At 41.5% G+C, this 27,560-nt stretch overlaps 1 protein-coding gene across 3 annotated transcripts; it reads right to left on the bottom strand.

Annotated features, from left to right (window-relative positions):
- Positions 1 to 392: 392 nt before the first annotated feature.
- Positions 393 to 27,560, bottom strand: cnot8 (CCR4-NOT transcription complex, subunit 8). Of its 3 annotated transcripts, XM_078411421.1 has the most exons (8): positions 27,535 to 27,560; positions 14,298 to 14,365; positions 10,756 to 10,905; positions 6,922 to 7,115; positions 6,153 to 6,314; positions 4,428 to 4,572; positions 3,293 to 3,403; positions 393 to 1,916 (listed from the first exon to the last, which is right to left on the bottom strand). In XM_078411421.1, exons 1-8 carry the CDS (start codon positions 27,542 to 27,544, stop codon positions 1,785 to 1,787), a joined length of 972 nt encoding a protein of 323 aa, XP_078267547.1. In that variant the 5' UTR covers positions 27,545 to 27,560; the 3' UTR covers positions 393 to 1,784. The 3 variants fall into 3 exon arrangements, with proteins under 3 accessions (XP_078267547.1, XP_078267548.1, XP_078267549.1); XM_078411422.1 differs by lacking the exons at positions 14,298 to 14,365; positions 27,535 to 27,560 and adding an exon at positions 12,304 to 12,454; XM_078411423.1 differs by lacking the exons at positions 14,298 to 14,365; positions 27,535 to 27,560 and adding an exon at positions 12,085 to 12,222.

The following is a 27,560-nucleotide window of genomic DNA, read 5'->3' as shown; positions in this document are numbered from 1 at the left end:
TCTGTCTATAACTCGGGCCCAGTATTTTTTTTCATTTTGAAGTTCATTCAGCATTTAGGTATGGTCTTTAAGTATAATAGCTGAAATTAATTCATTCTCAATAACTTTGAGAACTGCAATTATTAAAATTTGCAGATGACAAAACATGTAACGGCAGTCAAAAGAATTTAAAACACCAAAATGAATCGAAGTTATGCACAGATTCATAACGAAACAAAAATTAGCAAGGATCCAATTGCAGCTAAAAAAAATGCACAACCTTTTACAGAATAGCTGCCCTATAGAGGAGAAAGACAGACACTTTCCAACTCCATATTGTCCACATGGATGCAAACTAAAGTAATATACCATTCTTTGCTATTAATACACATCAGACCAAGTTTACACATCAAGTTCTTGTCAGAACAAATCTTTAATTTACAAACTTGTTTAAAATACACTGGTTCAGGATTTTTTTTAAGATGGATAGCTTGCCTCAAAGTATTAAAATAATTACAAATCAGTTAATTCTTTAAAAAAAAATCTGTGGAAGGAAGTGCATAAAACCAATCGACTCCAATCTCATGAGATACCAATCACTGAGTCCTACAATAATATTTTATATCAAGATTCATTTTTGGAAGCTAAGCAAAGGTAAATTACGCATGTATAATTAAAAATACCATCAAGAGATCTCTTTCTAAACATGAAAATGTACAAGTAAATTTTACTGCCGAAATGAAAAATAAACAGCATGAAGGTTGTACTCATGACAACCTGTGATATTTAATGTATGAATGGATCACTTTACGGCTCTTGTGGTATTATTAATGGAATAATTAACTCTAATACAACAAAAATATCATAAGTTGCCATCCCATTGAAGTCACAATGAATGATTGGGGTCACCCTCTCCGTTCAGATTTAGGGCACAAATGCTGTCCGAATTACTATTTGTAATGTTACTCGTATTTGACAATGAAATGAAGATCTAAATTTGTTTAAAATGTATTGATGTAAAAATTCTGTTTTTTCCCCTTTGAGCAGGATTTGTAACTATAAACATACATCGGATAAAAGTATAAACATCAACAACTCACTTTCAATGAACTAATTCATTCTGAAGATTAATAACAGCACAGTACCACCATAAAACAAGTTCAATTCTCAACTGATTTACCTGCTTTTGACTGTTCAAGCCAATTGAATAGAACAATTACAATTTAAGATTTCTACATTGCTACTGATGTGGATTTTCCCTTTAAATACAAGGAAAATTTCACTCTAGATGCCATTGAAATATTTTGTGAACACTGTATTGCAAGATAAACAATAACCAGATTTTTAAAAACTCTAGCGCTGAAACCATTTTACACCCACACCACTCAGAATATGAATGTATTTAGGCACAGAAATTCTCAGTTACCCGTGTATGCAAAAGCCCATGGTAAGAGTATGCAAAAGTCGTGCACACTACAAAGATTAACGCAGTCACGATGAAAATTGGGTTGGCAAAAGAATGAGAAAATAAGCACTGTTGCATTCAATTTAAAAGAGCATCACTAAATCTTGGCAGATTATCCTTGAGCCTGACTTCCTTCCTATGCCTTCAATGGATCTAAATAAAAGACTGCAGGACAGCATTTACAAATGTTAAATGGCACACAATATATATATATATTGTATGTGCAGCCATGTTTGATTATTCTGCCAAATATATCCAAAATTTGTGCAAAGAGAATACTCATTCTGTAGTAAAATGTCTGTTAAAAATGTCAAGAGTTGATAAAACATCCCAGCCGAGGTCAGTGCTGTTTGCTGTTGGTTTCTTCTTCGGATGTGCCAGCTGTCCCATTATGGTTATTAGTTAAACCTGATCCAAGACCATATAAATGTCCACAGTACTTTGTATCATCAATGTTGTCTTCAAAAAATAGCTGAAAAATAAAGTACAAGCAATTAGGATGCGCGTGTAACAACCGCCCAGACGGGGGATTTATAATGAAGTACTGTACGTCTCCACTGGGTTGGCATTGCTCAGGAACAATGACATTGGGTAAACCACCTTGCAGAAATCATTAGCTTTGCCCCAGAAAGCAAGGTCAGCTAATAAGCTTAATATTATACCAAATCAGCACACTACCATTAACCTGCAAGGGGTATCAGAAGGTAGACACAAAATGCTGGAATAACTCAGTGGGACAGGCAGCATCTCTGGAGAGAAGGAATGGGTGACATTTCGGGTCGAGACCCTTCTTCAGAAATCAGGTATCAGAAATTAGGTCAAAACCTTGGGTATACTAGTATAGTTTAGTTTAGAGATATAGCGCGAAAACAGGCCCTTCGGCCCAGAGTCCACGTCGACCAACGATCCCTGCACACTAACGCTATCCTACATGCACTAGGGACACTTTACAATTATGCTTACAAACTTGTACGTCTTTGGAGTGAGGGAGGAATATGGAGATCCCAGAGAAAACCCACACAGATCACGGGGTGAACGTATAAACTGCATACAGATCCTGTAGTCAGGATCAAAACCGGGTCTCTGGTGCTGTACGGCAGCAACTTTACTGTTGTGCCACCGTAACGCCCTAGAATTATTAGGTCTCTCACTTAGATCCAAAGTTATATTTAGCAGAGCAACTTTATGATCTTAAAAAACATGCACTGTAACTCCTGAATTTCATTGAAATCAGTCCAATTTGTTTGTCCAAACACATTTGCTAGTGCTAGGATCAAAATATTAACAAGAGTTCCAAATAAACACAACAGCTAATAGACATGACCCATGAAGTTTATGCTTGTTCAATCATCATTTATAAAAAAGAATCCATCCCAACATAGTTAAATATAGATGGTTTTACATATATAATCCTGGTAGTCCCCTTTCATCTACCCAGATTTACTTTTGCTGTCAGATCCTATTGAACTCCCTTTTGAATACCACAATGAAACCTGCCTTCAAAACTAGCATGACATTAGTAGTGTAGAAGATTTTTCACATTTCATTTTGGTAACTAGGATGAGGGGGTAAAAACAAAATCACACTGAAACCTTCCGAATAATGAAGCGCAAAACACAAAAATCTACTCTCTCCCTATCTAAGAGAACATTAGGGATGTGCGCTTGATATTGGATACAATATTCAGGAATTCTAGCCATGAAATTGGAAAAAACAGGAACAATTATTTTAAAAGGGGGGATTTAAAAAAAATCTTAAATCTTCAACTCGTGGATATTTTTTCTTGACATGTAGAAAAGTTTGATCCATCTTTACAGAAAATTCTCATAATGGAAGTGACTTCCATACCTCCCTCATTCTGAAGAAAGCCATGCCTGTCAGAAGGGAGTCTGAGCCTGCCTGGTGCTGTCGTCCAATTCGCTCTAGCTCAAGCTGTTCAGCAACTTCTTGGAGACCACCCTGTGGAGAAATCCATTATAAAATGGTTGCAGAATTCAGACAATACTCAGAGCAATTAAACAACTCTTTAGCTTAGAAAACAGTTAAAACAGGTGGAAACAGATATTATCAGTCAACTGAACCATCCTCCCAATAACTAGAGAGCAGTCCTGAGCTACTATCTATCTCATTGGAAACCCTCGGACTATCTTTGATCGCACTTTATCTTGCACAAAACGTTTTTCTCTTTGTCATGTATATCTGTACACCGTGGATGGCTCGATTGTAAATGGCATCTATTGTCTTTCCGTTGATTGGTGTGCACACAACAAATGTTTTACACTATACCTCGGTAAACATGACAATAAACTAAACGAAACAGTCCTACAAATTATTTTGCCAGCCTGGTGCTACAAACTGGGATGCAGGGGAAGATCTTTGCAATAGTAACTGACTCATGATTTTAATGTAAAAATGGGAAGAGCACTCTTGCACCTGAAAATACGCAAAACCACTGTGAAATCTATCACTATGCACAACATAAACTAGAGACAGTCTTATTGTATGTGGCAAATTTTAAGAAATTTAGAAATCTTAAGAAATGGTCTTAAGAAATTTAGCTGATGGAAATAACACCGGTCAAATTATCCATCTCATTGTGATGTAAACATGTACAATATATAAACAAATCTTATTTTGAAAACCAACACAAAATGATTTAATGAAGATTAAAAGTAAACTTGCTACATCAACATATCGCTTAATGATTAGTTGAATTGTTGAATGTAACAGCCAACACAACCAGAAAACATGCAATTTATGTGCAGCTTCAAATGAGAACCTTCATGATTTGGAGATACAAGAGACTGCTGTTGTTGGAATCTTGAGCAAAAAAAAGCTGGAGGAACCCGGAGGATCAAGCAGCTTCTGTGGAGGGAAATGGACAGGTGACCGTTTGGGTCAGGACCCTTCAGACATAGTCCGTCCATTTCCCACCACCGGTGCTGCTTGGCCCAATGAGTACCTCCAGCAGTTTGATTTTTACCTTCAGGTTTTTGCAGCTCTTCATCAGGTACTTCACATCATAGATTGCTGGAAAGAACAAATGGAGGATGTCAAAGAATTCTTGCTCCTCTTCAGGTAGTCGGGAGTGGGTTAGAAGTTTAATCAAGTAGCCAAAGTCATAACCACTGCAGCAAACACAATTTTTAGACGTAATGAAATGATCAGAACATAATTCAAATTTAATGTCTTTTTCCTTACAACAAAATTTAAATTAAAATTTTTTTAAACATAATTATTCACAAAACAATCTTAATAATTATCTTTATGTTATCGTTCAATGAGGTTGATTGAAAGATGCAGAATGAAAACAGGCTCTTCAGCGCACACCAACCTCCTGTTCACACTAGTTCCCACTTTCGCACACACTCCCTACACTGGAGGTAATTTACAGAGGCCAATTAACCTACAAACCCACACATGTTTGGGATGTGGGAACAAACTGAGGCATCCAGAGGAAATCGACTGTCACATGGAGAATGTGCAAACTCCACAGAGACAGCATCCAAGGTCAGGATCGAATCTGGGTCTCTCGAACTTTGAGGCAGCAGCTCCAACAGCTGTGACATTGGGTCGTCCTCAGAGATCTGTGATGCAAGGTTCACTTTCCTGGCTCCTCGACATTTTCTCCAAAAGCAATGCATAAATCCATAGCTGAAGAGAGGATCATGGCTACTATTGCTTTTCTTCAAATATCAAATAACGTTGGAAAAGCAGGATGCATTCAAGCAGCATCAATCTTGACTTAGTACCTCAAACAAAGCAATTTGTGTCCCTGTTTGGCCCGATAGTTGCTTTCTTCGCTTGCTACCTAGCCTCATACCCATTCCGCTCCACAAGGTAACGATAACTTGCTGACTAGCCATGGTTGATGCAGTTATTTTAAAAAGGTTTCATAATAAGAGATATTCAATAATCAAAATAGATACGAATTTAAAACCAAGAAATGAAATTAATAGTATAAAGTGCAAATAAATTATTGAAAGCACTAAAGAAAAATGTCAGCAGTTTATTTATTTCAGGAGTACATTTGACTTCACAATCAAATGAAGGGGGTGGTAAGAGTGTGGGTACGGGTGACTATTCTTACGCTAGCCTTTCCTGATGGAAAGCAGAGGCCTAATCAGTGGTGGAGATGGATCAGAGGCTTATCCAGACCCTTGCACGTTCCATAAGCTAAAAAAAAAAGCTGCCAGGCAAATATGCTCGCTTCACCAAACAGGAGTCAAGGCCCAAACCTTGATACCTGACAAGACCCAGGACAATTTAAGCCATCATGATATAGGAAGCACGGGAGAAAGTGCAACAAGAACTTACAAGTGAGCAACAGGAGCTGCAGTATATTTGTGAAAACTATTATACAAGCACAAACAGAAAGGCATAGCTGTGTAAAAGCAAACATGGGGTTAACTTCTGATCATTTTTCTTGTCCTCTTACAAAAATATAGGCACAAGATACAGTGCAGCTGCAAAAGGTTTAACAGTTTACTTGTGCAAAATTTCAAGCCAGATTAAGTGTGGTGAATTATCTTAGATGACATTATATGAATTATATTAAAGGCACAACACGATGGGGGTCACGTTGAATTCCAGTTGAGCAAAATTCATTGTCAGGAGATAGACTGGGGGACGACGACAGAAAGAGTGAAATAATCATTCCATTATACAAATCCAATATCACATCTTAACTTTAATTATTAGCACCAACCTGTGAAACGAAAGCCACTTAACATTATCGCAAAGCACAACCCCAGATGTCATAAGCAGCTCTGCAAAGTAAGAGGTTTCAATGCCTTCTTCTTCATGTTTTTTGAATTGGAGTCCAGAAGTTCTCAGCAAATCTATTGAGTCTTGAGAGTACATATCCTCCCTTTAAAACAAAAGGATTTTTTAAACTATGTTCTTTCCCTCCTTGTAAAATTATCATTTGCATTTGATGTAACAAATCGGCAAAGCTCAATGGAAATCCAAGTTTGTTCCCCAAATAAAATACCTTAACCCTTTAAGGTCACAAGATAAAAGAAAAAAAAATCATTAACAAAAGTAAAGCTCTTTCAACAAGAATTTTGAAGCTGGGTCACTTTGAAACAAATGAAATACAATCCAGTTAAAGTCCACATGGGTACTCGCAATGATTCAGAAGTTGACCTTTCAGTAATTACACAGATCAACATGGCACCACGTACGTCACATCTGTCACGTGCTAATTAACCTCAACCAGGGCAGTGCTCAGATGCTACAATTCAATTACCATGGGGAAGGGAGGATTCAAATCTTGCTTCTGACCATTACCCCAGGATTGCAAGAATCTCTGGGATGGGACAAAAGGAGTTGCATCCCAATAGCTTGTTGGATAATGGCCACGGGCAGCCTGCAGTAATGAAATCAATCCCCAGCAACATGCTAAGCTTTCATGAGAGATGGGAGTGGGAGGCAAAGGTAGAAAATGCTGAGTTGGCAAAGTTAATGGCACTCACGTGAGGTTGAATTTAAAGTTGAACTGCCATGTGGCGGTCCCAGGAGGATACTGGTTTTTCTCATTCATGAATGTCAAGCCTAGCTGGATGATTTTAAGCAAGTCCACATTACATCGCAGGAGTTGATACTGGTAATCTACAGTGCTACGAAATTCTCCAATGGGTCTTACCACAACACCAGGAAACTCTGTGTCCTATGAAAACAAAACAAAAACAACATATTGAACCAAATACAAATTGAGCCAAATACACAATAACACTCCAGATGCTGGAAATCTGAGGAAAGACAGAATGCCAAAAACACTTGGGTCAAGTAGCACCTGTGGAAAGAGAAACAGAGTCAACATTTCAGGATAGGCCCCTTCCGTGGTTTGGTGCCTAAGCAGTAAAGATGATCCAGAAATGAGCATCAGCAGTGAACAGCATGGATAATGGAGAATGCCCAAACAATAAGAAAATGAGAGTCAGCTACTCAGGAAGGCAAAAAAGTTAACAACTAGAAAAGTCAGTTCTCTAAAGATGCTCAGTGCGTACGAAGGAACTGTAGATGCTGTTTTACACCAAAGATAAGACACAAAATGCTGAAGTAGCTCAGCAGGTCAGGCAGCATCTCTGGAGACAAGGAATAGATGACATTTCAGGTCAAGAGCCTTCTTCCGACTCCAAATGTCACCAATTCCTTTTCTCCAGAGATGCTGCCTGACCCGCTGAGTTACTCCAGCATTTTATGTTTATTTTCCCTAAAGATGCGACCTATCCTGCTTAGTCGATCCAGTGTTTTCTGTTTGTTTAAATCTCTAGCATCTATTGGCTGTGCACCTGGGACCCCTTCACTCTTGCCACAGAAAGACACTCAATTTTGCTCCAATTCTCCTACTTATATAAATGGCTCCACTTTGTTATTTTCTTAGTTGGTCTTTTGTCAGTGATTTTGTTGATTTAAAGCCTGCTACAGAGATTTGTGCAAACATTTGAGACTAACAATTCAGTTCTGCACTGTTGGAAATGCCATCTTTCAAGTGAAATGGGTTCCAGTCCACCATCTCATAAGATAAACTAGAGGGACCTTTCCCACTGTTCTGACCAACATTTATTCCTCAGGCAATACCTGAAATAGACCTGTTGCTCAAAGATGCGCTTTTTAAAAACCGTTCCCGAGCACGTGTAAATTGATCACCACAGCCTCCTGCACTTTGTGGACTTTGAAATCATTCTGTGGTTGTGAAAGGGACCGTTAGTTTTCTTTCATGGTTGCAGGAAACTAGAGGCGTAGAAATGAACACCATTCTTCCTTATTGCCGTTAAAATGTGGTTTTCTCATTTGTTTCCTATCCACAATACTTTTCAATAAGCAATATTCTCAAGCACCTTTCCATACCAATGATCAATTTGTTGTACTCTACTCATTACTCTAACTACCGGTCCGCAGGCCGCATCCGGCCCGCGAAGGGGTCCAATCCAACCCGCGGAATGATTTGGGGAAAAGCCAACGCTGTTAGATTATACACAGAAAATGAGCTGCATGACCGCTTAAACTTGCAGGAAATATGAATTTTGAGCAGAGGAAAATGCAAGCCCTATCTGCAACCGTCACCTACCCACTCCACAGCTCCCGGGGGTGAGTGGAAGCTACGCCCATATCTGGTGGCGCAGGCGGGAAGGGGACGGCGCTGGGGAAGGTGAGGAGTCTCAGTGTTGTTGTGGACACCGGGAAGTGCCTGGGCCGCCACCATGTACCTGAGACCCAGGTGAGTGCGTGGATAGAGGTTGGTGGGAAGTCGCCGCACTGTGAATGGGGCCACAGCCAGCGATCCAAAATCTGAGCTGCTCTCCAGGGTGGGGGCTCTGGGTTTGGGTTAAGGTTAGGTGGGATGTGAAGACGTGCTGATAGTTATGCGGGAATAAGGAGGAGAAGGGAGAAGGTGGTGGTAGAGGAAGGGGAGGGGGAGCAGATGAGGAAAGGGAGGGTTTTTAGGGCAAGAGGAAGGGAAGAGAGGGTGTCGAGGGAGGGGAGTGGCAGAGTAGGTGGTAAAGAAAAGAAGTCGGGGGAGGGGATGAGGAAGGGAGTAGATGAGAGAAGGAATGGTGTTTAGGGATAAGGGAAGGGAGGGGATCTAGGGACGAGGTAAGGAAAGAGAGAGGACGAAGTAGGGAGGGGAGTGGGGAGTAGTTGGAAGGAAGGAGGTGGGGATGAGAGAAGGGATAGGCTGAGGAAAGGGAGAGGGCAGGTGAGCGAGATGGTGAGGGTAGAGAAGGACATGAGAGGTGAGGGGAGAGGATGTGAGGGGAAGGAAGAAAGACATAAGGAGAAGAATGGGGAGTGGGGCCTTCAGGTGAGATGATGGACAGACCATCTTTCACCATGCCAGGTAGCTGCTGTTTGGCTGTTCACCACCCAGCCAGCCCATTGTGGGCAAAACATAAACACTGTAGGAAGACTATAAGACAGGGGAACAGAATTAGGCCATTTAGCCCATCAAGTCTACTTTGCCATTCAACCATGGCTGATCTATTTTCTCTCTCAAACACATTCTATTGTCTTCTTTCTTCCTGTATCCTTGTCAAGACCTATCAATCTCTGCCTCAAAAATACCCAATGTCTTGGCCTCCACTGCTATCTGTAACAATGAATTCCACAGATTCACCACCTATTTGTCCTCATCTCCATTTTGAATGTATGACCCTTTTATTCTGATGCTGTGACCTCTAGTCCTAGACTCTCCTATTACTGGAAACATTATTTCCACATCCACTCTATCTAGGCCCTATATACCAATCATAAAAGTAATGCTTGCTGGGCAATCTTCTTCATAAAAACGAAATTCGTAAAGTGAAACACTTTGTAGTTATAGCAGAGACTGAGGCACATGAGAGCAAGTTGAAAAAACGGTAACGAAAGCTGTGGGAGTACGCGCGCGTGCACAACTGATCTGGCCCGCATGGTCGCAGTTTGCCCATTCCGTCCCATGACCTAAAATGAGTTTGACACGCCTGCTCTAACACAAAGCCATGTCTGTAAGTTGTACTCCATTGCTCCTTGGCAAACAGAAGGAACAGGCCATCAAGTCCCTCACACCTATCATGTCATTCAAGGAGACCATGGCTGACCTTTTATCACAGTGTCATCTTTTTGTACAATAAACATTGATGTTCTTGAAATCCCAACATCTCCAAAAGTTGTATAATCAGAGACTACTATATACTTGTATGTTAAATTGCAATATTTGCTTGATTGAAAGATATAGCATGGAAACAGGCCCTTCTGTGCGAGTTCACATTGATCATCCATTCACACAAATTCCACGTTATCCCACTTTCTCATCCACTCTCTAAGGGCAATCTACCAAGGCTAATTAACCCACAAACATGCAAGTCATTGGGATGTGGGAGGAAACTGGTGTGCCTGGAGGAAACCCACATGGTCAGAGAGAACGTGCAAACTCCACAGATAGCAGCTGAGGATAGGATCGAACTTTGAGGTGACCTCTACCAGCTGTGCCACTGTTTCATTCCCATGGATTCTAAATTGGTTTCCTTTACACCCCATTCCCAGAAGGCCATCAACAGTGAACTACATTCATATGTATAAGAAAATAACTGCAGATGCTGGTACAAATCGATTTATTCATAAAATGCTGGAGTAACTCAGCAGGTCAGGCAGCATCTCGGGAGAGAAGGAATGGGTGACGTTTCGGGTCAAGACCCTTCTTCAGTCTGAAGAAGGGTCTCGACCCGAAACGTCACCCATTCCTTCTCTCCCGAGATGCTGCCTGACCTGCTGAGTTACTCCAGCATTTTGTGAACTACATTCACATGGCTCAAAAAAAAACTTACCATAGCTATATAGTTGTATTTCTGAATAATCAGACGAATACGTCTCATCTCTTCTTCCAGGTTATTTGCCCATACCTCACGGATTATCTGACTGTGATCTTCTTCTGCAGCTGGCATTTTGAATAGATTGCCAAAATGGGCTAACGTGGTCTGTAAAAAAAAGATGCAGTTTTAAACCAAACTCCAAATTTCCCCTTTACATTTTTAATATGTTCTGGAACAATAGTTAATTTAAAAAAAAACCTACATGGCATATTGTGTGCTAGAGGACTCAATATTTTTACATGGCATCCTGCTTTAATTTTTTCCCCATTTCAGATCACCATTGTCTGTGGTTATTTTTATATTAACATTTAAAATGCACTTATCACAATTTCTGGACAGCCCAAAGTGCTTTTCAGATAATGAAACTGTGTTGGAACACAGGGCAGATTTATAGTGTGGGAAATACAAGAGTCGGATTTACCATCTAGCGTTCCCACAAATAACAGTGTGATGATCAGAGTATATCTACAATATTTACTAGGAGCCTGTCTTTATTAATCAAAAGAAGATCCACCCAATTCAGTCCAATACATCATGATACTGTTAAAGTACTATTTAAATAGATGTCTTTCCAAAGCCTTTTTAGGTGATAGTTCATTCTCTAGGTGATAGAATTTTTCTTCATCACTTCCTTGATGCTATCCTTTCCAACCCACAACCATCCTCTAGGTGATAGAATTTTTACTTCTGTCAGAGTAAATTGAAAAATAAATATTGGTCAGACATCAGAATTAACCCTTTCCCCCTCACTATTGTTGTCCATTGGGATCCTAAAGCCCCCGAGAGAACAGATGGTTTTACTGAAGGTAAGACCTCGTCCAGAAACACGCCACTTCTCATCACTTCCTGCACTAAACGCAAGTCCTGATTTATATATGATTATATACACACACATACAAGGCTTGAATGAAGGCACATTCCTGACTCAGACACTCAGCCACGGGGCCATAGTTGATACAAAGTGTTCAAGAAACGGCCGTGCAAATGCGTGGTCTAAAAGATGTTCGAAGATCTTCAATTGTATACAAAATAATGACCCATTCAAGCAAGGAGACAGTATAGCGCAGAACTAATCAAGTTCAGTAATTATGATTCATGTTCCAATCGTGCATTTTCTAAAACAAATTTCTTGGTGGATCATCATGCATGCAAGCAAGCAGTGCAATGGTGTTGCAGGGTCTTTCCTTAAAACGAATGTTGCCATCCAGGATGTTAAGCTGATACACGGTTAAGAGTGGGATCCGGAACAGCAGCAACATTAGGCCCAAATATAAAAGCAGTTGCCTCCAATGGTGAATGAGCAAGGTTGTTGGCGAGCGGCCGGACGGCCCATCCGCGCTGCTCACGGAGATAGGTGGGAATGTTTACGCCGCCGGTCCAGCGGCCAGCCCGCTCGGTCCCGGATCCGTCCCCTGGCTGGGGAACAATGCAACGTGTCCCCCACTTCTCCCACAAGCGCGCCCCCCCGGGCAAAGATGCAACCTCCCTCCACACGTCGCTTACCGGCTGTGTGTGATGATAGCGGCTGGTTGTCAGAGCGGGTGGAAGGGCCGCCGGCAGATTCTCCCGCTCATTCCCTACGACTCCAACAACGCGTCCGGGCCCGGCAACCAGCGGCGGCCACCACGCGCGTGCGCGGCCAGAGCGAGAGAGGGGGCACGTCAGAGTAAACACGTCAATCATTCAGCAAAACACAAAGTGCTGCAGCAACTCAGAGAGACAAAGGAGCAGCAGAAAAGTAGTAGGAAGGAACTGCAGATGCTGGTTTATACCGAAGATAGGCACAAACATGCTGGAGTAACTCAGCGGGACAGGCAGCATCTCTGAAGAGAAGGAATGGGTGACGTTTGAGGTCGAGACCCTTCTTCAATTTGGCTAGGGATAAGGGAAACAAGGGACATAGACAATGATGTGGAGAGATAAAGAACAATGAAAGAAAGATGCAAAAAAGTAACGACGATAAAGGAACCTTAAAGGATTCCTTCCTACTACTTTTCTGCTGCTACTTGTTTGTTGGGTGAAAATAAGGAGCAACAGAAAAGTAGTAGGAAGGAACTGCAGTTGCTGGTTTACATCGAAGATAGACACAATAATGCGGGACAGGCAACGTCTCTAGAGAAAAGTAGGATACCTCGAGGATATATTTGGCAGTGGAGCTCTGGCTTCACATTTCCGTCTTCTCTCTTTATACCCTCTTGACTTATTCTCATCCCTAGTAATTGCCCACCCATCTAGGAATCACCCCCCCCCCCCTCCTCACCTATATCCACTACCACTTGGAAGGCTTTGTCCTGCCCCACCTCTTTTCCAACTTTCTCCCATCTACCACAATCAATCTGAAGAAGGGTCCCGACCCGAAACATTGCCTATCCATGTCCTCCAGTGATGCTGCTTGACCCGCTGATATATTCCAGCATTTTTTTTTGTGCTTGACTAACTCAGCGGGTCAATAGACAATAGGTGCAGGAGTAGGCCATTCGGCCCTTCGAGCCAACACCGCCATTCAATGTGATCATGGCTGATCATTCTCAATCAGTACCCCGTTCCTGCCTTCTCCCCATACCCCCTGACTCCGCTATCCTTAAGAGCTCTATCTAGCTCTCTCTTGAATGTCGGGTCGGGTCGGGCAGCATCTCTAGAGAACATGGATGTTTCAGGTCAGGATCCTTTTTCAGAAAATCATTCAGCAATCACAGCCCAGGTTCATCAAAGTATTATTGATTTTAGTATTATCATTCAATGTTACTCCACCTTCTTAATTAGCATCAGTACAACAAATATGTCGCACAATTTTCACTGATAAAATAACATCTCTGTTGTCAACCTCAATAAAACTGCTCAGGTTCAATTCCACCAATATTGATTCAGACTCCACCAAAGCTTCTCTTCCCGAAGGCATGTTCCTTGTGCCATGTTACTATCTGGTTGGAGGCACACTTGGAATTTGAATCATATGATATTTTGCAAATATGATTGCATTTGTTTTATAACCGTTGGAATAGTCTTTGCTTCTGATTTCACGGCAGCAGTTTACGGAAAGTGCCAAGAGACAGGTGGGCACTCATGAGCAGTTGAGTAAGAGAAAATATAAGCACAAACAATGGGATCCTGAAATTAGCAGGAGATACCGAGATAGGTAGAACTTTTTATATCACTAATAACTAATGACACTGATATTGTATTGATTATTACGGTTTTGGATTTCTCTTATAATCAAAAGCAGTTTAAATGCAATAATTATAGCTGTTGATAATGGAAAGAATACCATGCTAGTTTTTCAATGATTAATAATACTCATTTAATTTGTTAATATTCAAACTGAAACATTTAGAAATTCCCCCTAAAACATTCAGATTCACCATTTATGCTGCCTTTAATAATAACAATCTTTCTCTTTATCTCCTCAGTGTTGGCTAAAGTTTTGTGTATGCTAAAAATTCTGAACTAAAGCTTTAGTCAATTTATAACAATATAGAAAGTCAAAAAATTGTACATACAGAATTCACACATGTTGAAATCTTGAGCAAAAAACAGCGCTGGAGGGACTCAGCAGGCCAGGCAGCATCTGTGGAGGGAAAAAAATAAACATTTCGGGTCACCACCTGGCCTGCTGAGTCCTCCAGTACTTTGTATTTTGCATTGTACAAACAATATTAATTTGATATGAATGAATACATAAAGTGAACTATGGATCCAGAACAAAAGTTTGACTACTTCCAAACAATTATTGGTTCGGCCTAAGTTTATTTCTTCCTCGCTTGACCCTCCTATATCACTGTACATCTCAAATCTCTACACCCTCTGTCTCAATAATCACCACCAAATCCACAAAACACACAAATAACTGTAACCCTTCAGGCTGTCTTTAACCTGTATAATTCTATCTCTTCCAAACTCATTCTGCATATCCTCCTCAACAAATTCCAAGTTCATAAAGCTTTGATTAGGTCACATTTGGAGTATTGTGTGCAGTTCCGGCCACCCCATTACAGAAAGGATGTGGAGATTTTGGAGGCATGTAAGAGGTTTACCATGATGCTTCCTGGATTAGAGAAAATAATAAATTAATACTAAATAATAAATTAATACTTATATTAGCTACAGGGAAAGGGTGGATAAACTAGGATTGTTTTCTTTGCAGCCACAGGCTGAGTGGAGACCTGATAGAAGTTTATAAAATTATAGAGGCAAATTAGATCGACAGTGAAAATATTTTTTCCTATAGAGGAAATGAAAAATACCATTGGGCATATATTTCAAGCGATAGGGGGAATGTTTAAAGGAGTCAAGAGTCTTTCATTGTCATATGTACCAAAAATGGAACAATTAAATTCTCACTTGCAGCAACATAAAGGGCCTGTCCAACTTAGGCGATTTTAAGGCGACTGCCGGCGATTAGGCTATCGCCAACAGTTCGCCGGGAGGTCACAGGCATGATCGTGAGGAGTCTTCAAAGAATCATTGTGGATCTCCGCACATCGCTGAGAAGTCATCTGGCTTGAAATTTCTCGGCGACAGCTGGCTTGTCGCCAGGTATCGTTGCTTATTGCGGGCGCTGTCGCATGCTGTCCCCAGGTTTGCTAGGTTGCCTTAGATGCATTTAGAAGCACATAATATGAAATTAAGTAAAGTAATTCGAAGATACCATAAAATACTTGTGTTTAACCAATTTATTTACCGTCAGGCCATTTGACAGGTAGATTGGAGGCAACAGTTTGACGGTCAGGTAAGCGTAGGAATTTTCGCAATGTTTATGGCCATCAGCGATTACATTTAAAGTAGGTTCCAAACCCAGATATGCAACCCAGAAACCAGATATGCATCTCCCATACATTTTCAAAGAATGCCCACACTCCGCACAAAAATCCATTTAACCACTTTTAAAATTAAATTTCTTAATACTGCTATTAGTAAATTGGAAGTCAATCCAGTTTATGCCTTGTTACCGTGAAGCTTGGTTTTCAAGTAACCCGGGCAAGATGTTATATTTCAAAACTCTCAAGTAATTACCGACTTGTCAGTGATTTCAGCGAAAATTAGGACGCCGGAGAAGCATTGATAAGCGTGGGAATTTTGCGATGTTTCCGGAGACGGTGTAATCTCGAGGCCAGGTGCTAGTTTCACAAAAAAAGTAACTTGTATCGACCTGACTCGGCATTGTCGTGGTCATTGTCGTAGGGTAAAAGAACATTTTGGCGATCTGTTACGACTTTGATAGTCGCCGGCAGTCGCCTAAAAAATCGCCTAAGTGGGACAGGCGCTTAACAGGTCTGTAAAAAATAGTGCTCAGAACACAATAAACAAAGAAAGTTCAATAAATTATAAAAAACATGTTAGTGCAAAATGCCTGAAGGCTTTAGTTTGTAGTTTTCAAAAACCTGATATTGTTGAGAAGGAGGTGTTCCTGAACCTGAACTGGTTTTCAGACTTCTCTACCCTCCTCCCGATGACAGGAGTGAAATGAGAGCATGGCCAGGGTGATGTGGGTCCTTGATGATGATGGCTGACGTTTTGAGGCAGCACCTCCTATAGATCCTTTCCATGGTGGAGAGGTCAGTACCTGTGATGGACCAGGCATTGTCCACTACTTTTTGTAATCTCCTTAATTCTCAGGCATTCGTGTTCTTATTGTCCAATGCACAGTGGAGAGCCAGCGAGATCACCTCCTCTGTTGATCTACTGTGGTAGTAGGCAAATTGTAAAGGGTTCAGGTTCTTGCTGAGGTAGGAGTTGATATGTGCCATAACCAACCTCTCAAAGCACTTCGTCACCACAGACTTTAGTGCCACTGTTCGGTAGTCATTGAGGCATGTCACCTTACGCTTCTTGGGCACTGGTATTATTGATATCATTTTAAAATAAGTGGGAATCTCAACCCTCAGTAATGAGAGGTTGAAGACCTCTACGAAAACTATAGCCAGTTGGTCTGCGCCGGTTTTGAGAATGTAACCAAGTACACCATCAGGTCCAGATGCTTTCTGAGGGTTCACCCACCTGAAGGATCTTCTGACATTGGCCTTGGAAACTGAGATTGCAATGACAATGGGGGCAATGGGGTCCCGAGAAGGCACATCAGTGTGCTCCATGTCAAAGCGTGCTCAATCGCATTGAGCTTATCCGTGAATGATGCCACTGTCATTTGAGCTGCCACCTGCTTTTGTTTTGTTGTAAGTGATGGTGTGTAAGCCCTGTCACACCTGCCGAACGTCTGTCTCTTCCTTCAATTTAGAGCATAAGTTTCTCTTAACCTTTTGGATGACCTTATCAAGGTCGTACCTGGACTTCCTGTATGAATCTGTGTCACCAGACTTGAATGACCACGCAAATGGTTTTGCTGGGAATACACTCCTCCACATATTTCCATATTCATTCAGATTTGATGCTGTCCTTGAACATCACCCAGACTCCAAGCAATTACGGTCGTTCCTCTGCCTCCCCATACCACCTGTATGCAATCTTCACTGCTGGAGCTGCGCTCTTCAGTTGCTGCCTATATGCAGGAAGAAGCACAGGCAGGTGGTCTGATTTCCTAAAATGAGGGCGAGGGATGCAGTGATAGGCATCTTCAATGATGGAATAGCAGTGGTCGAGAATGTTTGATCTTCTGGTGCTGCAGGACACCTGCTGGTGGTAGCTTGGAAGTGACATCTTCAACCTGGCTTTGTTGAAGTCCACCGCTATGATGGGAAAGGTGTCAAGGTACGCCATCTGGTGTTAGTTGCCGCTCCTCCAGTGCTAAACAAATGTGTGCCTGGGGCGGCATGTATGTGTGGGATGTGTGTTTTACACAGAGAGTGAAAGGTGGCTGAAATATGCTGCCAGGGGTGGTGGAAGCAAATATGATGGTAGCTTTTAAGAGGCTTTTAGATGGCACATGATTAAACAGGGAATGGGGAGGAAGGGGTGGAATACCTCGTTGCGCACCTTGAACTCTTTCTCTGTAATTTTCTAACATTATAATGCTATAATACTATATTCTGCACTCCAATATTTTTCTCTTTGCAATACCTGTTGTGCTTGTGTATGGTATGATTTAATTTGACTGGATAGCACGAAAATAAAATATTTCACTTTAGCTCGGTACACATACCTGAACAAAGGTATTAAAAGGGCCAAAGACACCCACAGGCAACGGGTGGAAGACCACTCCAACACCACGGACACCAGAAGCATGTGGCAGGGTGTCAGGGACATCACTGGCTACAAGAGCAGCCCTGCCTGCCCCCACAGCGATATGGCACTGACCAACGAGCTTAACACCTTCTTTGCCCGCTTTGAAACTGGCAAAACCACCTTGAGTGAAAGAACCCCAGCCGAGGCGGTGGGACAGGTCTTGCAACTGAACACACAGGAGGTACAACGCGCTCTGCAAAGGGTCAACCCACGCAAGGCTGCAGGACCGGATGGAGTTCAAGGAAGGGTACTGAAGGACTGTGCTGAACAGCTGGCTGAGGTATTCACCAGGATCTTTAACCTGTCATTATATCTAGCTACGGTCCCCAAGTGCCTGAAGTCGGCTATCATAGTTCCGGTGCCGAAAAAAGCAAAGATCTCCAACCTGAACGACTACCGCCCGGTTGCCCTAACGCCGATAGTCATGAAGTGCTTTGAGAGGCTGGTCCTCTCACACATCAAATCCAGCATCCCTGACCCACATCAATTTGCATACAGGGCAAATAGATCCACAGAGGACGCCATCTCTCTGGCTCTTCACACTGTCCTGACTCACCTAGAGAGACAGGGCACGTACGTGAGGATGCTATTCATAGACTATAGCTCCACCTTCAACACGGTCATCCCCACCAAGCTCATCACCAAACTCCACCAGCTAGGCCTCAGCTCGTCATTATGTGACTGGATCCTGGACTTCCTGCTGGAACGACCGCAGGCAGTGAGAATGGGCCCGCACCTGTCCTCCACTATCACCCTGAGTACCGGCACACCACAGGGCTGTGTTCTGAGCCCCATGCTCTACTCCCTCTTCACACACGACTGTGTTCCTGCATTCGACAGCAACACCATTGTCAAGTTTGCAGACGACACAACGGTGATCGGGCTTATCACCAACGGGGATGAAACAAACTATAGAGCGGAGGTGCAGAACCTGGCGGACTGGTGCTCGGATAACAACCTGTCCCTAAATACCACCAAGACCAAGGAGCTGATCATCAACTTCCGTAGGTCACATAACGGGGAATATGCCCCGATCTCTATCAACGGGGACAGTGTGGAGAGAGTGTCCAGCTTCAAGTTTCTGGGCACTCACATTTCGGAGGACCTAACATGGTCCAATAACACTGCTGCGCTGGTCAAGAAGGCACAACAAAGACTGTTCTACTTAAGAACACTGAAAAAGTCTGGTCTACCCCAACAGCTGCTGACGACCTTCTACCGCTGCACCATAGAGAGCATCCTAACGCATGGCATCCCTGTGTGGTACCTCAGCTGCACGGAGGCAGAAAGGAAAGCTCTACAGCGGGTAGTCCATAGAGCTCAGAGGGCCATCGGAACACAGCTACCAGACTTGGAGGGCATCTACAACACACGATGCCTCAGAAAAGCCACCAGCATCTACAAAGACTCTTCACACCCCTGCAACAGTCTGTTCGAACTCCTTCCATCGGGCAGACGATACAAGGCCTTCTACGCCCGCACCTCCAGACTCAGGAACAGCTTCATCCCCAGGGCCATAGCTGCTATGAACCGGTCCTGCTGAGCCGGATGGCCACAACGCATAGATCAACTTGCACTTTACCCTGTCTAAAAACTGTTACAATTGTTTCGTTTCGTTGGGTTGCTGTTAATTACTTAAATTATTGCATCGTATGGGAGGCGCATTCCCAATCTCGTTGTACCCCTGGGTACAATGACAATAAAGATATATTGTATTGTATTGTATTGTATAAACATAATAGACTAATACCGCTATGGATCATATGCAGATTCGTTTAATTTGGCATCATGTTCGGCACAGACATCATAGGCCGAAGGGCCTTGTCCTGTTTGTCCTAGTCCTGCCATAGTACTGTTCTTTTTCTCCATGGTTGTCCTTGTCAATAACGGTAACTTCCTCTTCAGCACAAATGTTATACCAAATCCCCAGGAAAACAGATTACGGACCATGAGCTTGTACCTGTCAACCCCAGCATATTTAATGTGCTGCAGGTCGAAGACCGTTTGTCTGAAATAAGACCTCAACCTAAAATATTTGAATGAATAATTGAATGAATGAATGATACTTTATTATCACATGTGAAATTCTGTTTTGCATACCATAGACAAAGTATGCAAGTAGTCGCCACATACAGGGTGTCAAAGCTACAAAATGGTCAAGGTCCTTGGGGGATCTGAGCGTACCTAGTCAGCATTTATTATGCATCTCTAAATTACCTTCAAAAAGATGAACTACCTTTGTACAACTGCTGCAGTGCTCTGGTGAAGGTAGTCCCAGTGCAAATGGAAAGGGAGTTCCAGGATTTAGACCTAGTAATAATGAAGGACTGGCAATATGTATCCTGCCAAGTCAGCATGTTGTGTGAGTTGCACAAAGAGAAACTTCACATGCATCAGCTACCCTGTCCTTCTTGATGGCAGAGCTTTTAGGTTCAGGAGGTGCTTTTGGAGTATCCAGAGGGAGCAACTGTAGAGCCTTCTATAGATAGTACAAACCACAAGCACTTTAGGATGGTGATGGATGGAATGAATATTTAGATGCTCAGTAGGGTCACAAACACAGGGGTTGTTTTGTCCTGGATGTTATTGTGACTCTTGAGGGTTTTTGGTGCTGAACTCATCTGGACAATTAGAGTGCATTCCATCTTGTGCCGAGCAATTCCTGGAAAGCAGTGGGACATCGGGAGGTCACTTGCTGCAAGACATCCAGCATCTAATTTCTTGTAACTGGAATGAATATATCTTCTCTAATAAAGTCCACAAAAGTTAAGCTATCATTGACAGGTAATCTAGTAACTTGCGAGGTATAAAATATCAAAATAGCAGAGCAATGGCTGTATGAATTTATCCTGATAAATGTTGTGACACATTTGGGAGGTCATTCACAATGAATATTAGCCCAAGGATAGATTGAGGAACAGAGGGATCGTGATGTTCAAGCACAAAGATCCCTGAAGGTGGCATCACTGGTAGATTGGGTGATAAAGTTATATGGGATGGGACATAGAATATAAGAGCACAGAAGTTATAAAATACCTTTAGATGGCCACATCAGAATCCTATGAGCAATTTTGATAGTTCTTGTAAAGATAGACAATAGACAGTAAGTGCAGGAGTAGGCCACTCGGCCCTTCGAGCCAGCACCGCCATTCACTGTGATCATGGCTGATCATCCACAATCCACAAGCCCGTTCCTGCCTATTCCATATATCCCTTGACTCCGCTATCTTTAAGAGCGCTATCTAACTCTCTTGAAAGCATCCAGAGAATTGGCCTCCACTCCCTTCTGAGGCAGAGAATTCCACAGATTCACAACTCTCTGAGTGAAAAAGTTTTTCATCATCTCCGTTCTAAATGGCCTACCCCTTATTCTTAAACTGTGGCCCCTGGTTCTGGACTCCCCTAACATCGGGAACATGTTTCCTGCCTCTGCCAATCCCTTAATACTCTTATATGTTTCAATAAGATCCCCTCTTATCCTTCTAAATTCCAGTGTATACAAGCCCATTTGCTTCATTCTTTCAACATGCGACAGTTCCGCCATCCCGGGGATTAACCTCATGAACCAACGCTGCACTCCCTCAATAGCAAGAATGTCCTTCCTCAAATTTGGAGACCAAAACTGCACACAATACTCCAGGTGTGGTCTCACTAGGGCCCTGTGCAACTGCAGAAGGACCTATTTGCTCCTATACTCAACTCCTCTTGTTATGAAGGCCAGCATGCCATTAGTTTTTTTCACTGCCTGCTCTACCTGCATGCTTACTTTAAGTGACTGATGAACAAGGACATCCAGATCTCTTTGTACTTCCCCTTTTCCTAACTTGACACCATTCAGATAATAATCTGCCTTCCTGTTCTTGCCACCAAAGTGGATAACCTCAAATTTATCCGCATTAAACTGCATCTGCTATGCATCTGCCCACTAACACAACCTATCCAAGTCACTCTGCATCCTCGCAGCATCCTCCTCACAGTTCACACTGCCACCTAGCTTTGTGTCGTCTGCAAATTTGCTAAGGTTACTTTTAATCCCTTCATCCATCATTAATGTATATTGTAAATAGCTGCGGTCTCAGCACCGAGCCTTGCGGTACCCCACTAGTCACTGCCTGCCATTCTGAAAAGGACCCGTTAATCCCCACTCTTTGTTTCCTGTCTGTCAACCAATTTTCTATCCATGTCAGTACCCTACCCCCAATACCATGTGCTCTAATTTTGCCCACTAATCTCCTATGTGGGACCTTATCAAAGGCTTTTTGAAAGTCCAGGTACACTACATCCCCTGGCTCTCCCTTGTCCATTTTCCTAGTTACATCCTCAAAATTTCCAGAAGATTAGTCAAGCATGATTTCCCCTTTGTAAATCCATGCTGACTTGTTAGTGCTATCCAAATGTTCCGCTATTTCATCTTTTATAATTGACTCCAGCATCTTCCCCACCACCAATGTCAGGCTAACTGGTCTATAACGCGCTGTTTTTTCTCCCCCTCCTTTCTTAAAAACTGGGTTAACATAGCTACCCTCCAATCCACAGGACCTAATCCTGAATCTATAGAACATTGGAAAATGATCACCAATGCGTCCACGAATTATAATTGACCAGCATCTTCCCCAACACCAATGTCAGGCTAACTGGTCTATGATGCCGTTTTCTCTCTCCCTCCTTTCTTAAAAATCAGGTTAACATAGCTACCCTTCAATCCACAGCAACTAATCCTGAATCTGTAGAACATTGGAAAATGATCACCAATGCGTCCATGATTTCTAGAGCCACTTCCTTAAGTACCCTGGGATGCAGACCATCAGGCCCTGGGGATTTATCGGCCTTCAGTCCCATCATTCTACCCAACACCATTTCCTGCCTAATGTGAATTTCCTTCAGTTCCTCTGTCACCCTAGGACCTCTGGCCACTAGTACATCTGGGAGATTATTTGTGTCTTCCTTAGTGAAGACAGATCAAAGTACCTGTTCAACTCGTCTGCCATTTCCTTGCTCCCCATAATAAATTCACTTGCTTCCGTCTTCAAGGGACCCACATTTGTCTTAACTATTTTTTTCCTCTTCACATACCTAAGAAGCTTTTACTATCCTCCTTTATATTCTTGGCTAGCTTACCTTCGTACATCATCTTTTCTCCCCATATTGCCTTTTTAGTTATCTTCTGGTGCTCTTTAAGTTTCCCAATCCTCTAGCTTCCCGCTTATCTTTGCTATGTTATACTTCATCTCTTTTATTTTTATCCTGTCCTTGTCTTCCCTTGTCAGCCACGGTCGCCTCTTACTCCCCTTAGAATCTTTCTTCCTCTTTGGAATGAACTGATCCTGCACCTTCTGTATTATTTCCAGAAATACCTGCCATTGTTGTTCCACCGTCTTCCCTGCTATGGTGTCTTTCCAGTCAATGTTGGCCAGCTCCTCCCTCATGCCTCCATAGTCCCCTTTGCTCAACTGTAATACTGATACTTCCGATTTTCCCTTCAAAGGATGTGATTGGTGGAAGGAGGCTGAAAAGGAGATTCACCAAGATGTTGGTGGATGAAATATCTAATTGAAGCTTTTGCTGTAGGATGAATATGCTTTTTTTCAGAAGACGAGAAAAACACTGAAGATTCAAGAATCATTTAGAAGTGCATTAAAAGAATGATTGTAGAAAATAATTATGTCTCATACGATCGTAGATTATTCTGGGTAAAAGCAAGAACCTTGCCTGATGTGGTGGAAATGTCCAGGTCACTTTCATGAGCGGGATATTCTACCTTTGGCTAAATTGATTTGTTGGAGGATAAAAATGAAACTAGTTAATGAAAGATAATTCAGGTTATGGAGGGACGTTGCGTTTCTAGAAAATCACAATTTCCCGTAACTCATCTGCACGTGTCATGAAACGTGTGTTGATAAATTTTAAAAAAATTATTTTGTTTTTCTTACACATAATTCTGTGCCAGCAAATTTCATTCAGTATATTGAATTTTTGAGTGGTGATTTGTGAATTCTGTAAGGGTAAATTTCCATTGCACAAGCAGGGAGTTGCATGTAGATGTTTTCACAGGTTTTGAAACAATTGACAAAATGAATTTCTCATATCCATTTTGTATCAGAAACACAGTACTGTGTTTACAAGCCTGTTGTGCTGCTGCTGCTGCTGCTGCTGCAAGTAAGAATTTAATTGTTCCACTTTGGACAATGTCAATAAAATACTCTTGACTCTTGAAATAAGATGTTGATATTAATAAGTAGCGGGTTTATTTCATGAGCCCAAAATATTCACATATCGCATGCATGACAGACACAAATAATCTAAATTAATATAATTCCTCTGATATGAGATAATTTAATATTTATGTCCATTCAGAGATTTAAATTTAGACTTTAAATTTAGACGGACAGATTTCAGGTGAGACTTGAAACAAATTTGTGGTTGGTCAAGTTGAAGAGAATCCAAAAGTCATAATTCAAAAGATGTGCAGTTCAGCTGTCTCTGGTGCTCTTCAAATTTTCATATCTGAATCAGTATAATTAAATACAATGACTAGGTCATGAACACAACAGTGCTTGGTCTGTGCAAACATGTTGCTGCATTTCCTACATTACACTTAAAAACTATTTATTTTACTGCAAAATGCTTTAGTGTCTATGATTGTCTTTTTTAATATTCCCTTCTAAAATCTTGTTTGTCCAAGTTAAAATTCAGAATACTTTTCATGATTGGCTATTCTTTATAGTGTCAGTATTTGTTATTGCATTTCCCTGTAATGCTTGCGTCCTGCAGAGATGCATCTTTGTACACAAGTGAAAAATTAACAACAAATTAATAACAATGGTCACGTGTTTCCTCACAAGCCTGTCATTAAGTTAATAATACCAGCCTCTTTAAATAGTCAAAGTTTAATGAAATTAAATATTGATGATGGTCATCAAACTAGACTGTATAACTTGTTTACAAGGACAATCAAACATTTTTTTTAAATGAGGAATAATCAAGGACATTAAAAATAGTGATTAGCTAATTAGAAAAATTGTGGATTTGTTCTACCTGGAGAAGAGCAGATGAAAGTTTTTCATTTCTTCTAAAGCTCAAAACACATTAAAAAAAAGATTCCAAAACTCTAGTGCCAGATTTGAATCTTTGACTTGAATTGGAGGATGCATTATATTTTTCACTGAATCACATTAGAAAATTGAAATCTTTATCCAACCTTCACATTTCCAAATAACTTTTGATGTTTAGCATAGCTTTGGTGATCATGGCTCAATATTTTAAGGAGAGTATATGATACTAAATTTCAAAAGTTGTATAGTTCAAGTGGACTTGTATAGTTTATATAATCATTAATCTGCTGGTACTGTCCGATTTATCCTTCCCTTTAAGCTTCACTACACTGGTACGTCCTTCAGAGATTAAGCATTAGGATGCATAGGATCCCTGGTGCTTTAATATGAGAACTGGCTTTCACATAGAAGACTGAAAGGAGTGGTGGAAGGGTATTATTTTGGCTCGACGTCTGTGACCAATGGTGTTGCACAGCGATCAGCGCTAGGACCTCTGTGGTTTGTGATATATATAAGTAACTTGGACGAAAATATAGATGGGTTGTTTAATGGAATTGTGGACCTTGAAGGCTATAAAAGGATACAGCAGTTTATAGATTAATTACAGGTATATGTGACAAATTGGCATGTGGAGTTTAACTTGGGTAAGTGTGAGATGTTACAAAGATGTCAAATGTAGGGGGAAAGTGTAGAGAAAACAGCATGACCCTTAGCAGCAATGATGTACTCCTGAAAGTAGCAACACAATTAGATATAGTGGGATAGCAAATATATGATAAGTGCTAAGTGACGCATTCACCTTCGCCTCATTAGTCAGAGTATTGAGTATAAGAGCCAGGAAGTCATGTTGCAGTTTTGTAGGACATTGGTTAATCTGCATTTGGAGTACTGTGTGCAGTTCTGGTCACCTTATTATGGGAAGGAAGTGAAGACTATGGAGAGTGTGCAGAAGAATTTCCCAGAATGTTGCCTGGACAAGAAGGTGTGAGCTATAAGGAGATGTTGGATGAACTTGAATTGTTTTCTCTGAAACATCGGAGGCTGAGGGGAGTCCTGATAGACATTTTATACACTTAACTGGAATCTAATCCAACCTCAATGATCTAAACACAAGGAAATATCAACATAGTGCAAGTGAATTGACACGTTTAAGCTCCATTTTAATTCTAGCAAAGCTATATCCTCTAGGGTACCAACCCGAAACTCTGCCTATCCATTTCCCCCACATGTGCTGTCTGACGCATTGTTATGCCAGCACTGTGTTTTACTCAAGATTTCAGCATCTGTAGTTCCTTGGTTCTCCAAAAAAAGTCATCAATCAGTTTATCCAGTTGCATTTTCCTCTCCGAAGACAATGTATTTTTGCTTCAAGCATGGCAAAACAGAAGGCAGCACACCAGACAAGGCTCCATACCACTAAAGGATAACTTGTGATAACGTTTCTTTAGTTTTCCAGAGGTATTCTATAGAACCAGTCATTTGTATAAAGACACCCATTTACTCATGTGCCTCTGGTCATTTGGTGCCCATTTACTTTTGCGAGGATATTGTCGTTTCACTTTGTATTTCAGACATTTAAAAAAATTATTTCTGATTTCAAGTAACTGCTTGAAATTGCTAGTGAGTTTTAAAATAAATAAAACTGCCTATCAAAACACAAACCTCGAGAAAAACTCAGCAGGCCAGGCAGCATCTATGGAGGGAAATGGACAGAAGACATTGTGGGTTGGGCCCTTCTTCAAATTCCAATTTTCTGTCCCATATATTCTCACATATGCTGCCTGGTCCATTAAATTCCTCCAGTAGTTTGTTTCTGCTCACAGCTTCTGCATCTGCAATCTCTTGTGTTATCCACCCCTGGGCACCAAGTCTACAACTTCAAACAGCCAATTCAACCCAAAATATTAACTCAGATTTTCTTTCCACAAAAGGCTGTGGAGGTTGTCAATGGATATTTTTAAGGTAGATATAGATATATTCTTGATTAGTCAGGGGTTATGGGGTGAAGGCAGGAGAATGAGGTTAAGAGGGAAAGCTAGATCAGCCATGATTGAATGGCAGAGTAGACTTGATGGGCTGCATGGCCCAATTCTGCTCCTATACTTATGAAATGCTGCCTGCGCTGCTGAATTCTGCCAGCATTTTTATTTTCAATTATCAAAAGCTTTCAATTTTCCTCGACGGACCATTCTTATTTCTACTGAGGGTCTGGGCAAGATCCAGAGGATTGTACACTAGCCATCTGTGGATTATTTTCCTCCAGACTCCACCCAGTCACAGGGACCGATTCAGAAACTGCCAAATTCCTACTAGAAAACAACTTTTATTTCAGATTTTCCCATGTGGAAATAAGATTTTAAAGTAAACTTCAGGTTACTGAAACTTCCAGCCCCAGGAGGACAATTTTTATTTGGTTATGTGAAAGTAAACTGTATTTTAGCCCAGCCTGGGCCACACTCAAGTTCACACACACACCAGGCTCCCTTTGCTCCCACCTGACTGCGCTTACCCTCCGCCATCTTGCCGTCCAGATAC

This window comes from Rhinoraja longicauda, chromosome 14, assembly GCF_053455715.1.
Source record: "Rhinoraja longicauda isolate Sanriku21f chromosome 14, sRhiLon1.1, whole genome shotgun sequence".
Classification (NCBI taxonomy): domain Eukaryota; kingdom Metazoa; phylum Chordata; class Chondrichthyes; order Rajiformes; family Arhynchobatidae; genus Rhinoraja; species Rhinoraja longicauda.
Note: the sequence above shows the minus strand (reverse complement) of the source record. Positions and strands in the feature narration are given on the sequence as shown.

Bases quoted from the DNA above. Each gene is read 5' to 3' on its own strand.
- cnot8 (XM_078411421.1), bottom strand. The intron at 7,116-10,755 runs GTAAGTTTTTTT...TTGTTTTCATAG, and splicing joins AATACAACTATATAGCTATG to GACACAGAGTTTCCTGGTGT. The intron at 1,917-3,292 runs GTATGGAAGTCA...TTTATTTTTCAG, and splicing joins CTTTCTTCAGAATGAGGGAG to CTATTTTTTGAAGACAACAT.